At 40.0% G+C, this 17,601-nt stretch overlaps 1 protein-coding gene across 1 annotated transcript in view; it reads left to right on the forward strand.

Moving 5' to 3' along the window:
• LOC307110044 (phospholipid-transporting ATPase ABCA3-like) overlaps positions 1-17,601 on the forward strand; it is a gene marked incomplete at both ends in the record, with an annotated part of 343,983 nt that overhangs the window by 271,523 nt on the left and 54,859 nt on the right. Inside the window, 3 exons of the mRNA XM_079789089.1 lie at positions 2,468-2,687; positions 3,421-3,565; positions 5,420-5,523. Of these exons, the coding sequence (XP_079645215.1) occupies positions 2,468-2,687; positions 3,421-3,565; positions 5,420-5,523 (469 nt within the window). The remainder of the gene's footprint in view (positions 1-2,467; positions 2,688-3,420; positions 3,566-5,419; positions 5,524-17,601) is intronic.

Here is a 17,601-nt window from a genome sequence, read left to right on the forward strand (position 1 = left end):
TTTTCCATTGACTGAGCCCATGCATAAAGTCTCAGGAAAGAAGAACAAGTAACTTTTCTCATGTGTTATGTGACCCAGGACACTGTGCGGTGAGGCTTCCCTCTCATGCAGTCTGTGTGCCTGTCTTGATGACCTTTAGCTATCCTATATTCCCACCTTCCTGCACACATAAAATTATTTATTCAGCAAACATTGAACTCCTGCTTGTAAGCTAGTCTGTGTTTTAGGCATGGTTACAGCATGGGGAAGGTAGACAAGGGCTCATCTCATACTGGCCTCATCAAGGAGTTAGATAGCTAACTCACTATCACTTTGGAGATATGTCTCTCATAAGCCTTCAGATGCACTATTTTCATCATTGGACAGTTCTAGAAATTTGTCCAGGAGCTACCCCTTTCTCTTAACCAGGCCATTATGCATTGGACACAGCTTACTTTGCTAGTGTTATTTTTTGCTGTTTCATCCTCATTCATTAATTTATTTTTAGGTAAAGAGCCAAGTTAGTATTCACTTTTTTCCCTAAGTAGCTAACCCATTGCTCTACCATCATTTTTTGACAGCCAACTCCCACTGATTTGAAATGTCTATCAACTAATAATACTCATTTAAGTATATTTTGTATTCTTTATTCCATTAATGTATCTGTAGTTTTCCATTACCAATATGTTTTAATTATGGCAGTATTATAATACATTTAATTATGTTTTCTGTATTGACCTTCCTTACCTTTCCCATTAATCTTCTGTGGAATTTCCTGACTATCTTGACATGTTTTGTGTTTTTACATGTAATGTTTAAAATTAGCTTATCTAATTTTAAAAATGCCTGTTTCTATTTCTATTTAAAGTAATTTGGGGAGAATTTACACTTTTATCATCTTGAGTCATACCTTACCTAAAAAGTGGATACATTTTTCCATGTATCCAATATATCCAAGTAGCTATTTAAATTTTCTTTGAAATAGATTCTGAGACATCTCTAAGCATTATAAGGCTTGGAACAAAGCTACTATGTTACTTGTTACTTTTCTGACTGTATTTATTCTTTTTATTTCACCCTCTTAATTGGAATGGGGGAAACAACTATAGTTGTAGTTGTTCAAGTTCTTTCACCTAAGCTGGTTGATTCTCTACATATACTTTCTTTAAGCACTATTGCTTAAATATAAACTACCTCTAAGAGCACCATAAGGTTTTAACAGGGGCTATTCTAATTTTAATCCTTCTTTTCCTCTATTAGTAGCCTTGCTAAATAATTCTGTGATTGCTCCAAGGAGGCAGCCTGGCTATCTTTAGAGAAACTGTAATTACCAACTATAATCTACCTAATAAAAGAGTAACATGCTAATTGACCATACCTTCGTGACACCCACCAGCCAATCAGGAGTGAGTATGCAAATTAACTCAACAAACATGGCGAGTTAATTTGCATGTGCATGCTCCAAGCGGCTGGCAGCCATGGCGATGACGCAGGCATTTCGCACCACCCCAGCTGTTCTGGGCCTCTGGGCAGTGTGCAAAGGGCAAAGACAGAAAGGCAGCTCCAGGCTGGAGCGGAAAGGTGGTTCCAGGACAGAGCAGAAAGGCAGCTCTGGCCAGAGCAAAGGCGCTGCTGGCAGCCAGGAGAAGGAAGGCCCATTCTTGCATGAATCTTCATGCATCGAGCCTCTAGTCATACATATTTCTGGAAAATTCTTTAAAAGCTCTGGCAATTCCCCTCCTCCTAATCTAATGTAGTCTAAAGTTATGCTTCCTTGTCTGATTTGCAAATGGTTTAAGAAATAAATGAATAAGGTGGCGCCTGGGTTGCTTAGGTAGATATGAGGGGTTTGGGGGTACAGAATAGAGCCAGGAGGCAGTCTAAGTGTGTGGCATAATGCAAGAGAGGTTACATAATACGACAGCAGCCCCATCTTTTTTTTCTGGGAAAATTCAGAGTTGGGCTTAATGCAGACATAATTACTTTGACTTTAATCATGGGGTCAGGGTAGGAAATAAAAAGTAATATTTTCCAAATGGGGGGAAAAAACAGAAAATAGATGTATAGTCCTTCTGTTTATGAGAGTCCTCTATTGAGGAAGAGGTAATTTAGTTCAGATTCATAAGCTAAGGCTTTTATTATTATTATTTCAGAGAGGAAGGGAGAGGGAGAGAGAGATAGGAACATCAATGATGAGAGAGAATCATTGATTGGCTGCCTCCTGCATGCCCCACACTGGAGACTGAGCCTGCAACCCGGGCATATGCCCTGACCAGGAATTAAACCGTGACCTCCTGGTTCATGGGTTGATGCTCAACCACTGAGCCACACTGGCTGGGAAAGCTGAGGCTTTTTTTACTGGTAAGCTGATTTGAGTAGTGAGTAGCTGTGTGTGCTAACGATGCAGTGCTTGCTGTCTCCTCAGTGTCTGGCTTGGCTCCTTGTTGCACTGTGTCCTTCACCTGCCCTTACTCTGCATTTGTCCCAGGGAGTGTTCAAATACTGCGAACTGGCTGCATTTGTGGAAAACTACAACTTTCTGGATACATTGATGATCTTCATGCTGTACGGTTGGTCTGCTGTTCCTCTCATGTACCTGGGAAGCTTCCTGTTTACTAGTAGTACTGCTGCCTACATCAAGCTCACCCTCTTTAACTACTTTTCAACTGTGTTCAGCCTCGTCGTTCAGTCCATATTGGAATTCTATGGTAAGGACTTTCCACAATTTCCCTTTTCTCCAGGAAATACATTAAGTAAATGAGGATGAAGGAGCTAGAGAATAAAATAATAATTGTTAAGCACTTACTTTCCAGGAATTTGAAAAACTATGCTTTTTGGAAAACAGCAAATATTTATTGAATATGTGAAAAATAGAAGTTGAAGGAGAGAGGGAGAGAAAGGAAATGGGGAAGAGAAAGGAAGAAAGAGAAGCACTAGGCCATCTGAAGGAGCTGGGCTTGGTATCACTCTGGTTTCATTAAAGAAAAAGAAGAGTAAAAAACTACACTATAAGTATGCAACCCACTTATCTCCTTTGAAATGCTCCCCCTCTCCCAGACTTAGTTCTTCAGTTCTAAAGTCTTAACAGCACCCATTTTGAAGCAAGGTAGGGAGATGGTAGGGTGGGAGGTCCTATAGGTGTGACTTCTGCCTAATTTAATGCAGCACATCATCTTGACCCTTCAAATGAGATTTTTTTCTGAAGAAAACAAGGAAATATGCAACAAATGTAGTTATCATTAAGCCATTTTCCCTTCTTTTGAGACCTGATTTTAGCAAGATTCTAGGAGTAGGTTCTCCCTGTCTTCCTTCTCTGATTATAAAATTTGAAGAGAGTGTGACTGCTGGTGATTATCACAAATAGGATTTGTTTGGTTTTAGAACATTCCTTGGTTAAACTTCTGTATAAACATGAACTTTGAACTGTGTTGATCATTTCAGCTCTGCCTGAAGTGGTAGAACTTTACCACAAGAGCTTCCAGACTCATTCCCTAACTTTAGGTGTTGGCCTTACACAAAAGGAAACAGAGGGTGTGGACCAAGCACATGCTTTTGCACTCTTCTCCAAGAAGCGGCATTATGCCTGGTGAGGAAGACTTGAGCCTCTGCATAATAAGCCAAGCAGGAGTTATGCATTTGTGCTCATTCCCTTAATCAGTGGTGGTACTGTCAATCACTTTTTTTTACTATCTATAGAGTCTACCCATGCTCTGTCCTATTACAGTTATATGCCACATATGATGTTTCAGTAAATGACAGACCACATATACAACAGTGGTCTCATAGATTATAATGGAGCTGAATTTCCTGTAAGGAATGGAAGGATAGGAAGAATTATTTTCTCTGATTGCAGCAATGTCTATGGGGCTTGGCAATAGGTTCCCTCTCACTCACAGCACCTCAATTTTGAGTACACAACTTACATTCCAGTCAGTCAACCACTGACCTGTTTCAGCACACAGGAGCCTGTCCCCCCAACACTAATTTTCAGAAGATGCTACAACCCTCCTAGCTCTGGCTTGATGGTCTTCAGAGCACATTATTATAAACTAGAGGCCCGGTGCACGAATTCGTGCATCAGTGGGGTCCCTCGGCCTGGCCTGCGGGATTGGGTGGAAACCAGCTCTCTGACATTCCCTGAGGGGTCCCGGATTTCAAGAGGGCACTGGCCAGGCCGAGGGACCCCACTGGTTCATGATCAGGACCAGGGAGGGCTCCAGGGGGTGTCTGGCCCATCTCGCTCAGTTCGGATCAGCTGGACCCCAGCAGCAAACTAACATACTGATCAGAGTATCTGCCCCCTGGTAGTCAGTGCACATCATAGTGACTGGTCGACCAGTCAACTGTGTCTTCCCCCTGGTTGGTGGTCAGTGCACGTCATAGCAAGCTGTTGAGCGACTTTAGCTTATCATTAGCATATTACACTTTGATTGGTTGAACTGATGACTGGACACTTAGCATATTATATAGGCTTTTATTATATAGGATTCTTCGTTGAGGACATAAGAGCTTGTATAAGGACACAGATGCACAGGAACTACCTCAACTAGTACTAAGTGCCACTGACACTTCAGTAAAAGGTTTCTGTGGCAGTTTGGAGCCAGCCCATCCCTGTACTTTGAAATATTTTCAGGTTGTACTGATGTAAAGCAGTTGAATTTATTATTTCTTTAATAAATTCAATGCCAGAGAGAGCCTTTTGTGCTAGATAGGGTCAATGGAACAAAAAAACAAAATTCCAATATCAAAATATTGAGTCCTGAGTTCTATACCTCTCCATTTTAAACACCATCTTTTTTATGGATACCACAGTTTCTTAATCTGACCACTGATCCAACATGCAAGAGCCAAAACCATAGTGCCATGACAATCCCCAAAGTCCTTTCTCCCTCCACCTTGATTTCATATTCTTACTGATCCTCAGGGGCCCCTTCACTCCCTCCTGACTATTACTATTATGGTGATCTATTCCCCACCCTGCCAGTTTCTCCTCACTATTTCCAGCCAGTTCATCCCACACTCTATTTCTGCATGCTCCCTTCATGATAAGTGCCCTTCTCTTTAACTCTATAATTGATAAATTCATGTTACAAGCTATCAAGGTGAACAAGCTTAGTGACTTAAACAATGAGTGTTTTCTCAGGGATCGTCTGCTAGATTGGTAATTATCTGACAATTGTTTGGTTATCTTGAGGAAGTTTATTATGGGAGGTTCATTACTTTTTTATAATTAAAGTTAATCTACCCTCTTTTTATTTAAATTTTAATTAAATTAATTGTTGTGATAGTGGTTAATAAGGCTATATAGGTTTCAAGTGTACTTTTCTATGATACATGATCTGTATATTGCATTGTGTGCCCACCACCCAGAAATTACAGGCGATGCCATTTCTTACTTCCACAAAGTCTTCATAAGTAATGTGTTTCTGATGCTTCCCAGTTACAACTTTGCAATAAGTGTCAGCAGATTCCTTGAAGACTATGAAGTAAAAAGACTGTGTAGCCAAGACTTTCAAAACATCTATGTGAACTGCAATGAAAGATGTGAGTATTGGGGTTCCCCATGTTATTAACCACAACCTATTCCTGTCCAGACTTAGACATTTAAGCTTAGATAAGAAAACCAGAAAAACTGGTTTGTCCTCCAATGGACAGGCTTGCCATTTTGAGTTCTTTTCTGTACCAAAGTTACTTTCACAGACTGGGCCGGGGAGAGGGAGGGATGAAGCCTCAAAATAAAATGCAAGATAAATTTCATGAAGTCACAACCAGATTTTGAATGAATTACTACTACTCACTCACCTACTATGTGAAAATAGCTTAACAAACATTATTTTGAATATTCCCAGCACTCTTCGATTTAGCTAATATTATCACAATTTTATTCCCAATGAGGAAACTGAGCTCCTTACTTAAACTGGATATTAAATAAGTTCCCTGGGACACTAAGCTTTAAGTGTCACACAGATAAAAGAAAGGCAAATTCCCACAAAGATCAAAATGAGGAAAAAACAAAGACATTCTATTAAATTTTCATATTTTAAGCTGATTTCATATTTCAGACTGATTCTAAAAATTTATAAGCTTATTTACTGTGTGTGTGTGTAATTTGTTATAGAACCAAGTAATTTATATGCAGCCACAGAAAGAGAAATGTAATTTTATTTTACTAAATCAGTGCGGGATAAAATATAATTATTAGGGTTAAATAAATTATACTTCCTTAAAATCTCTGAATAATAAAAATTATGTCATATTTTAGTTTGTATCATATCTATATTATAAAATCCTCTCTCTACTTTTTAAAAATAGCTCTATTGAGTTATTAATATACTCTAGTCACCAGTTTTAATTAACCTGTTGGATGGAAGCAGGAGGAAGGCTTGTTGGACAGTGTGTATAAAGTCTGTCATAGTGGTCAGCAATGTCCTAAGCCTTCACACTATTATTGAATTAAAATTTTAATTAATTTATTTCATTTATTATTTTAATAAATTTATGAAATTGTGCAATCAGTACCATGGGCCAACATTAGAATATTTCTTATTTGAAAAAGATCCCAAATGCTTATTTACAATTAATCACTATTACCATATCCATTCCACAGGTCCATTAATATGCCTACTGCCTCTATAGAGTTGATATTTCTATATATTTTCTATAAGTAGAATGATTTTATATCTTCATTCTTTTATTTACACAATGTTTGAGATTTATCCAGGTTATAGTAGATCTCAATATTTCGTTCTTTTTTTATATTGAATAGTATTACATTGTATGGCTATACCACATTTATTTATCTATTCATTAGTCGATGAACATTTGCTTGGACAAAATTTGTTACAGATACCTTTTTTAAGTTTTAATTTTGAGAGTATGATTATTAAAGCTGGGGACAATACAACAAAGGAAGGGCTGCAGGTGGAAGAAGTAACAGGAGCCCTAACTGATTTGGCTCAGTGGATAGAGCCTCAGCCTGCAGACTCAAGGGTCACAGGTTTGATTCCAGTCAAGGGCATCTACCTTGATTGTGGGCACATCCCCAGTAGGGGGTGTGCAGGAGGCAGCTGATTGATGTTTCTCTCTCATTGATGTTTCTAACTCTCTCTCTCTCTCCCTTCCTCTCTGTAAAAAATCAATAAAATATATATTTTTAAAAAAAGTAACAGGAGAGCCTGAGAAGGGCTGCTTGGCTCTCTGTACAAGTTCTAGGAACGAAGTGATCCCAGGGGGACTGCTGTTAGCTCAGTGAACGTCAGAGAAAAAGGGGGCTTAGGAGATAGGTTCATGGGTAAGCTGCTCCTATATTGGATGCATATGTTTACCAGGGTTATATCCACTTGTTGGATTGATTCCTTTAGTATTCTATAGTAACCTTTATTGTCTCTTGTAAAAAACTTTATTTTGAAGTCTATTTTGTCAGATATGAGTATTGCTACCCCAACTTTATATTGTTTACATTTGCATAGAAAAATTTTTTCCATCCCTTCTCTTTCAGTCTGTGTGAATCTTTTGTTCTGAGGTGGGTCTCTTGTAGGCAGCATATAGTTGGGTCATGTTTTTGTATCCATTAAGCTACCTTAGATCTTTTTATTAGAGCATTTAATCCATTTACATTTAAGGTTATTATTGAGAGGCACTTATTTATTGCCATTTTAATTCCTTATGCCTACGTCTCTCTTATTTCTTCTCATTACAACAATCCCTTTAGCATTTCTTGCAGTACTTGTTTAGTAGTGATAAACTCCTTTAGCCTTTCTCTGTCTGGGAAGTGCTTTATTTTGCCATCTATTTTGAATGATAGCTTTGCTGGATATAGTAATCTTGGTTTCAGATCCTTGCTTTTCATTACCTTGAATATTTCATGCCTTCTCTTCTGGCCTGTAGAGTTTCTGATGAAAAATCAGCTGTCAACCTTATGGGAGCACCTTTGTAGGTAACAAATTGCTTTTCTCTTGCTGCCTTTAAGATTCTCTTGTTTTCTTTAATTTTTATCATTTTAACCCTTTGTACACCGTAAGCATTTATAGATGCAATCAGTGGACCTCTCCCACATGCCATGTGCATCTGTAGCTACAAACTTCACATATCAACTCTGGCCACCCAGTTTTAAAATCATACTTGTTAGTGACATCTCTGGGTTTGTAAAGAAAATTATGGGAACTTAAGTTCATAAATATTCCAGCACATAGGGAAGAAATAGGGATGGTTTCTGTTTTGGACATGTGGCAGTTAAATGGTTAATTATGATGTGTCTGGGCATGGTACTGTTGGGGTTCTTCTTGCGTGGGACTTTCTGTGCCTCGTGAGCTTGTGTGACTTTCCTTCACCAGGTTAGGGAAGTTTTCTGCCATTATGTCTTCAAACAGATTTTCTATTCCTTGCTCACTTTCTTCACCTTCTGGCACAACTATAATGTGAATATTGTTACAGTTCATGTTGTCCCACAGCTCCCTTAAGCTGTCATCTTATTTTAAAAATATGTTTGTATTTATTTCAGAGAGGAAGGGAGAGAGAGAAAGAGATAGAAACATCAATGATGAGGAAGAATCAACTGTCTCTTGCATCCCCCGCCCCCAATACTAGGGATTGAGCCCACAACCTGGGCATGTGCCCTGCCTGGGAATTGAACCATGACTTCCTGGTTCATCAACCACTGAGCAATGCCAGCCAGGCTATATTTTAATTTTTTTCTTTTTAATTCTCTGTTTGAGTGATTTTTTTTTTACCCTGTATTTTAATTCACTGTCCTGACACTCAGCTTCCCCTATGCTGTGTATCCCTTCTAATGTGTTCTTTATAGTGTTACTAGTATGTCATTCTTTATTTCTATGTGGTCTTTTCCCATAGTTACTATATCTCCTCTCATGCTGTTGAGCATCCTTGCCATCATTATTCTGATCACTATATCTGATAAACTTATTATCTCCATTTCATTTATTTATTCTTCTAGCGAATTCTCTTGTTCTTTCGTTTGGGGCTTCTTGTTGTTTTTGCCTTCCTGTTTTGGTTGCCTGTTTGGGTTTGTGTCTATATATTAGGTGGATCTGCTATGACTCCCAATTTCTAGTGCAGGACAATTTCAGACTCTGTTTGTGACTGGCCCTGAGTACCCTCTTTGGAGCTATCAGCAATCCACAGCTAGTGGCTCTCTCTGCTGGGGCTGGGTGCCTTTGGAAAGAACCAGGATATGGACCAAGGTCAGCCTTTCCTAGCCCTGATTCCCGACTTAAATCAGGCAAAGACTCAAAAGTCTCCGATCTGCCTCTGCCTGCATCCAATTGTTATTCATTCTTTATTAGGCTTAGGCTATTACCCACCAGTTGGGGAAAGGATATTTTCCAACAGGTTGGGGAAACTGCTTCCCCCAAATTCAAAAGCTGCCTGGATGGTAAAGGTCTGCCAGAGAATGATGTCCTCTGCAGTATGAGGGGATGATTCAGCACTGGAAACCCAGGTGTCTGCCTTTGAAGTCTAACCCCAGAGCCCCCAAATCTGGATTCTGCTCACACAGCTCCAGTTCACTCTGCCCTCCCTCTGCCAGAGTCCAATGTGAGTGGCTGCACACAAAATGTTATTCATTGGCCTTTTAAGAGGGTGCCTGCATTTCCAGCCATCTCTCCCAGATGTTGCGTGGGCCTTCTCAGTTATGGTTCTCTGGACTGGGAGGCCCAGCTTTGGGTTTAGATCCTAGAGTTCTCAATGAGAAACCCTCTCCCCTAGATGAGATATCTCTCTGGAACTTCAGTTGCTGTCTATGGGAGCATGGCCAGCCCTTTCATGCCTCCTCCCTTCCTACCAGTCCCCATGCAACTCTACTTTATATCCTTGATTATTAGGTTCTCTCCAGCCAGTCTTCAGTCGATTATTCAGGATGGTTTTTCTGTATTTTAGTTGTAATTCCTGGGAGTGTGTCAGTGTAGCTCCCACTTACTCTGCTGCTATTTTAAGGGTATCTTTTGAAGCATAAAAGTTTAGAATGTTGAAGGGGTTCAAGATGGCTGAAGAGTAGGTGGAAGTTATACTTGCTTGCTCCCAGGACCATATCAGAAGAGTGGCTAAAGTATGGTAAAATCAACTGAATAACTATCAGAAGACTAATTGAACAGAAGTGTTATAACTAAGGATTGAGAGTAACATCCAACAAAACCTGTAGAAAGGGAAGAGCCACAAAAGGGCTGGCCCTACACCCAGATGTGCTAGGAGAGAATCCAGAAGGATATCTCAGGTGATGAGATTCCCCCTGGAGAAGAGAGTGGCCTCAGCCCCAAGCTGGGCATCCTAGCCTGGAGAACTAGAAAATCAGCAGGAATTTAACCTTCCCTGGTGAGAAGGTAAATGGCTTTCTTAAAGGGCCAGTGCATAGAATCTTAGTCACATCACTCACTCTCAGCTCTAGCAGGGGCATAGTGGCTCTCAGTAGACCAGAGTCATAAAAAGAGAAATTAAATGGAATTGCTAAGGAAAGAGAACTGGAGTGAGAGTAGCAGGTGCCCTGTGCTGGGTTCCTTGCCCATCTAACTCACAGATGTAATCTTCAATAAAAAAACATTTCAGGCCAGAAAGGATGCTATGAAATATTAAAAGTGATGAAAAACAAAGGCATACACCCAAGAATACTCTACCCAACAAAGCTACCATTTAAAATTGAAGGAGAAATAAAGAGCTTGCCAGAAAAGAAAATGCTAAAGGAGTTTATTACCACCAAACCATTATTGCCAAAAAGGTAAAAGAAACTTCACTAAGAAAAAAGAAAACAAAAGAAGAGAAACATAATTATAAAAAAAATTGGCAATAAATACATACAAATTAATATGATACAGGGTAGCTTTGGCCAGTGGGCCTCAATTGGTTGAAGCATCATTCCATGAATTGAAGGGTTGGGGGTTCAATTCTCATTCAGAGCATATACCCAGGTTATAGGTTCAATGCTCAGTTACGATGTGTATTGGAGGCAACCAAATGATGTTTCTCTCACACATCAATGTTTCTCTTTCTCTCTCTTACTCTCCCTTCCTCTCTCTCTTTCTAAAATCAATTTTTAAAAAACTTATTCTTAATGAGTGAGGATTTTTTTAAAAAAAAAAGATACAGGGTAGCTGAATGGATAAGAAAACATGACCCATATACACTGAGTGGCCAGATTATTATGCGTCCAGAGATCATAATAATCTGGCCACTCAGTGTGTGTGTGTGTGTGTGTGTGTGTGTGTGTGTGTGTGTGTTAGAGGCCTGGTGCATGAATTCGTGCATGGATGGGGTCCAGCAAGCCTGGCCAGGGGGAGGGGACATGGGCAGTTGGCCGACCTGCCTGCTGGTGGAACTCCTGATCAAGGGGACAATTTGCATATTAGCCTTTTATTATATAGGATATACACTGAGTGGCCAGATTATTGTGTTCAGAGATCATAATAATCTGGCCACTCAGTGTGTATTTTATTCTACAAGTGGCCCGCCCAGGAACAAAAGATTCACACAACCTGAAAGTGGATGCATGGAAAAAAATATTCCATGCAAATGAAAATGAAAAAAAAAAAATGCTGGGGAAGCATTACGCATATCTGACAATATAGGCCTCAAAGCAAAGGCCATAATAAGAGACAAAAACAGGCACACACAGGGAGAATGCCATGGAAAGATGAAGGCAGAGATTGGGGTGATGCAGCAGAAGCCATAGGACTGGAAGTCCTAGCCAAAGATTGTTAGCAACCATTGGAAGCAGGGGGAGAAGCCTGGAACAGATTCTTACTCAACAGCCTCCAGAAGGAAAAAACCTACCTTGAAGGACTTCTAGGCTCCAGAATTATGAGATAGTTTCTGTTGTTAAGCTTCCCAGTTTGTGACATTTTGTTTGTGGCTGCCCTAGTAGACTAATAAAGCATACCAGGGGGGGAGGGGGATTGGAAGAGACAAAAATAGGCCATCACATAATACTAAAGGGAATTTTACCAAACATTCAAAAAAGAGCTAACACCTATTTTCCTCAAACTATTCAAAAAAATCCAAGAGGAGAATACACTTCCAGGCCTTTTTGATGAAGCTAGCATTATCCTAATCCCAAAACCAGATAAAACCATTACAAAGAAAGAAAATTACAGGCCCATATCCTTTATGGGAACATACTAGAACATGCTAAAATCCTCAGCAAAATATTATCAAATTAGAACCAGCAATACATTAAAAAGATCATGCACTATGACCAACTGGAATTTATTATGGAAATGCAATAAATTGGTATGATATTCACAAATCATTAAATGTGCTACATCACATAAACAAAATAAAGAATAAAAATTACATAATCATATCAATAGATACAGAAAAGCATTCCACAAAATCCAGCACCCATTTATGATAAAAATTCTTAGCAAAGTGGGAATAAAGGGATCATAACAACATAACAAATGTCATATATTAAAAAACCTATAGCCAACATCATACTCAATGGGCAGTTTGCAACATAGTACTGGAAGTCCTAGCCACAGCAGTCAGATAAGAGGAAGAAAAAGAAGGCATCAAAATTGAAAGGAGTAAGTAAAACTGTTATTATTCACAGACTAGAGGCCCAGTGCACAGAATTCGTGCATGGGGGGGGCTGTCCCTCAGCCCAGCCTGCACCCTCTCCAATCTGGGACCCTTCGAGGGATGTCCAACTGTCCATTTAGACCCAATCCTACCGGGATCAGGTCTAAACGGGCAGTCGAACATCCCTCTCACAATCCAGGACTGCTGGCTCCCAACTGCTCACCTGCCTGCCTTCCTGATTGCCCCTAACCACTTCTGCCTGCCAGCCTGATTACCCCCTAACCACTCCCCTGCCAGCCTGGTTGATGCCTAACTGCTCCCCTGCCAGCTTGATTGCCCCTAACTGCCCTCCCCTGCAGGCCTGGTCCCTCCCAACTGCCCTCCTCTGCTGGCCTGATCAGCCACAACTGCCCTCCCTTGCAGGCCTGGTCCCTCCCAATTGCCCTCCCCTGCTGGCCATCTTGTGGTGACCATCTTGTGTCCACATGGGGGCAGCCATCTTTGACCACAAGGGGGCAGCCATCCTTGTGTGTTGGAGTGATGGTCAATTTGCATATTACTCTTTTATTAGATAGGATGGCATACTATTGTTCATAGAAAACCCTTAGGATTCCACCAAAAAACTATCATATCTAATTCAGCAAAGCAGCAGAATACAAATTTATTTCACAGAAATCAGTGGCATTTTTATACATCAATAATGATCTCTCAAAAAGAGAAACAATCCAATTTACTATTGCAACAACAACAAAAAAAAACAATGTACCTAGGAATAACAACTCAGGAAACTATAGAACATTGAAGAAGGAAATAGAGGAAGATACAAACAAGTAGAAGCATATACCGTGTTCATGGTTTGAAGGAATTAACATCAGTAAAATGTTCATACCACCCAAAGCAATCTATAGATTCAATGCAATTCTTATTAAACTACAAATGCCATATTTCACAGATCTAGAACAAATATTCCAAAAATTTATATGGAACCAAAAAAAAAATCCCAAATTGTCTTAGCAATCTTGAGAAAAACAAAGTTGGAGGGATCAGATATCAAACAATATTATAAAGCTACTGTAATGCCAATAGCCTGGTAATAGCACAAGAACAGGTTTGTAGGTCAATGAAACAAAATAGAGAGCCCAGAAATCAACCCACACCTTTGTAGTCAATCAATACTTAACAAAGGAGGTAAGAGTATACAATGGAGTAAAACCAGTCTCTTCAATGAATGGTGTTGGGAAAATTGTACAGGCACATGAAAAACAAAATAAAAGAAAAGAAAAAGAAACTAGACCACCCACTTACACCACACACAAGAATAAACTCAAAATGGATAAAATACTTAAATGTAAATCGTGAAACCATAAAAATCCTAGAAGAATACATAGATAGGAGGAGGAAGATGGTGGCCGTATATGCAGACCTTTCTTATACCTCCTCCAAGACTCAGACTGGAAATATAACTAAATTGGAAAAAATTCACTTGGAATTCCCAGCTGAGTTCCACTTGAGAGAAGACATATAAAGAAGGGAGAGAAAACACCTGGAGACTGGTAGGGTGAGATCAGGAAAGGGTCTGGACCCAGCTTCAACAGGTGGCAAGCCAAGAGTGAAGAGGGCTCTCTCAGCTATGATAGGGTCCTTTCTCTGGAAACATTGAGGCCCGGAACCCAGGCTGGGCTCCGCAGCCCAGAGCACCAGAGCCAAGATCAGCAGCCCACCTCGATCCAGCCTCAATCCATGAGGCAGGGCTGCTGGCCACGAGGGAGTCTGGAGCAGGTCAGAGATAAAGCCACAGGGGTTTTTTCCTCTTTTTATTTTTTTAAACCCAGATCACAAGATTTTCATTTTCAGCTACTTACCTGAGGCTTCAGGGGAGGGAGGGCAGTGTGGACTGAGGGTGCCTGAGGAGATGCTGGGGTAAGAAGCATTGGGGGGAGAAGTGGAAAAGAGGTGTCCAGGAGACCTGCATTAGTCATATCCCCCAAACCAAAATGGCCATTTTACCTCAGAGGCGCTGGCCCTTTCCACAAGCCACAGCTCAGGAAAAGGAAAAAGCTCATCCTAGGTGATAGAGCCGGCCCCACCCTCAGGAGCCTGTCTGCCACACCCTGCATCTTGACCTTGCAGAGGAGGCACAGCAGAGCCACACCTAGGGGTTAGATCAGTTCTGGGAGTGGAGCTGTCTAGCTCACTACCCCAGGAACCTGATAAAAACTCCAAGTTTCCAGCTGATCCCATTGGGCTGTATATGAGGATCTCTGTCCTGTGAGGGCAGGGAAATATTCTGGGCCACTCTAAGAGGGGGGGCTCTGGGAAGGGGAGACACACCCACTTTCCCTGAAATCTGAATGGCACCTCCCCCTCGTGGAAGACCCAGAGGTCTAGACTCCCTATTCTGCCTAAAGCCCTCTCAAAAGCAGACTTTTGAGTGACTCAGATAGACAGTTGGCTGGCAGGTGAACACAAGCAGAAGCGGAGCCTGGGAAACCTGGAAAAGTTAGCTGACCCAGCCCTGGGGCTCCTGCTGCTAACAAACTGGCCTTAGAGTGCAACTGGGGCCCTCCCACATGCAGCCATGTCCTGTGGAGACAGACACAAACTGTGGATCGCTTGAAGCTTCAAACAGGTTGCTGAGAACCAAAGAAGGACAGTTTCTGACAGTGGTTAGCACATAAGTACCTCCCAGGGAGTCCAGAATTGGCAAACAAAAGGGTCAGCCTCAGTCATCAGAAGAGCAGGATCCAAAGAGAACTCCCAAGAGGCACTAAACTCCCAACCACATTGTGTGAGCTGTTTTGCAGGTGCTGCTGGACAAAACAAAACACAAGAAAACAAGAAACAAAACAAAAACAGACACCAGAGCTTACAACCACAAAAGCATCCACAAAGGAAGAAAGAATTAGAAAGAAGAAAAGAGAACAACGTCACTTTACTTTCTTTTTATCGTCTTCATTTTTCTTCTTTATTGATTTGTTATTCTTCTAGTCTCTCTTTTTTCTTACATAGATCTATTTTCCCTCCCCTTTTCTTACCAATTTTTCTTCTTTTTCCAGCTTTCTCTTCGTTATTCCTTTTCTTATTTTTTGTCTATCTTCTATTTCCTCTATTTTACTTTGCACAATTATTTTTTTCCTCTTTTCTTTTATAATGTTTCCTTTCCCTTTTCCTTATTCTTATTTTCTTGTATCTCTATACTTTCATATCACCTTTTCTTCCCTTTTTTTCTCCTTGTATTTTTTTTTCTTTTCTTCTATTATGGTTCTCTTTTGTTCTTAGTAATTCACTCTTCCTTTGTGGTTGCTTTTGTAGTTGTAGGGGTCTGGTATATGTTTTCATTTTGTTTCTTGTTTTGTTTTTATGTGTTTTGTTTTGTCCTAGCAGCACCTACACAACAGTTCGCGCAATGTAGTTGGGATGAGCCTCACAGTCAGCCAGCCTGAGAGGAGATGTCTCACACAAGCAGGACAATAACATTCAAGACCCAATTAGAACAGGAGAGTCCAAATAATTCACACAAGGGACATTCCTAGAACAACCAACTCAGGAGATCTAAAAGACTATACCATTGAGGCCCACAAAACACTTACTAATTAAGGCCAATCCATGAAGACTGGGAGGCATAGCAATTTGATCTAATACACAGATACAAATACAAAAGGGGCAGCAAAACTGGGGAGACAACGATTAACAACCCCCAAATTAAAAAAAAAAAAAAAGGAGGAAAACCCAGAAAGAGCGCTAAACAAAATGGAAGCAAGCAATTTATCAGATATACGTAGAGTTCAAAGCAATGGTTATAAGGATATTTAAGAAACTTAGGGGGAACTACAACAGCATGAAACAAAAAAGAAACCATAAATAAGAATCTGTTGGAGATGAAGAATAACATATCTGACATTAAGAATATACTGGAAGGAATCAAAAGTATACTAACTGAGGCACAAGATCGATTAAGTGACTTGCAAGAAAAGATTGAAGAAAACATCCTATTAGAGCAGCAAAAAGTAAAAAGCAGGAGAATAGTTTAAGGGAATTTGGGGACAACCTGAAATGTAACAACATCTGCATCATAGGGTTATCCAGAAGGAGAATAAAGTGAGCAAGGACTAGAGAACCTGTTTAAAGAAATAAAGACAGAAAAAATTCCCTAACCTGATAAAGGAAGAAGTCACACAAGTTCAGGAAGCAAAGAAGGTCCAGTCAAGATGAACACAAAGAGACACATCCAAGACACATCATAATCAAAATGACAAACATTAAAGACAGAAAAATAATCTTGAAAGTAGCAAGAGAGAGACAGAACTAGTTACCTACAAGAGAGTACCCATTAGAATGTCCGCTTATTTCTCAACAGAAACACTTCAGGCCAGAAGAGATTGGCATGAAGTATTCAAAGTAATGAAAAACAAGGACCTGAACTCAAGACTACTCTATCCAGAAAGGCTATCATTTAAAATTGAAGGGGAAATACAGAGCTTCCCAGGCTAAAAAAAAGTAAATGAGTACATTACCACCAAAACAGCATTGCAGAAAATGTGAAAGGAAGTGCTTTAAGAAGAAGAAGAAAATAAGAGAGAGAGGGATATGGCTATAAAGAAAAAGTCACAGTAAATGTGTACCTACCAATGATAACCTTAAATGTAAATGGATTAAATGCTCAAATTGATAGACATAGATTAGCTGAACGGATAATGACCTGTGTATATACTGTCTACAACAGACCCCCACCTCAGAATGAAAGATTCACACAAGCTTAAAATTAAGGGATGGAAAAATAATTCCATGTAATTGGAAAAAGCAGGAGTAGCAGTAAAATAGACTTAAAAGCAAAGGCCATAACAAGAGACAAAGAAGGCCGCTACATATAACAAAAGGATATAACCCTGTTAAACATATATGCACCCAATATAGGAACACCTAAATGTATAAAAAGCTCTTTGGAATTTTAAGGGAGAGATCGACATGGGACATTCTCAAAGATAGACCACATGATAGGACACTTATATTGTGTCTACAGGTAAAATAGGATTAAATCATATCAAGCATATTCTTGGAATACAATGGCATACTACTAGACATCATTTACAATAAAAA

Source organism: Cnephaeus nilssonii, assembly GCF_951640355.1.
Source record: "Cnephaeus nilssonii genome assembly, chromosome: 2".
Classification (NCBI taxonomy): Eukaryota; Metazoa; Chordata; class Mammalia; order Chiroptera; family Vespertilionidae; genus Cnephaeus; species Cnephaeus nilssonii.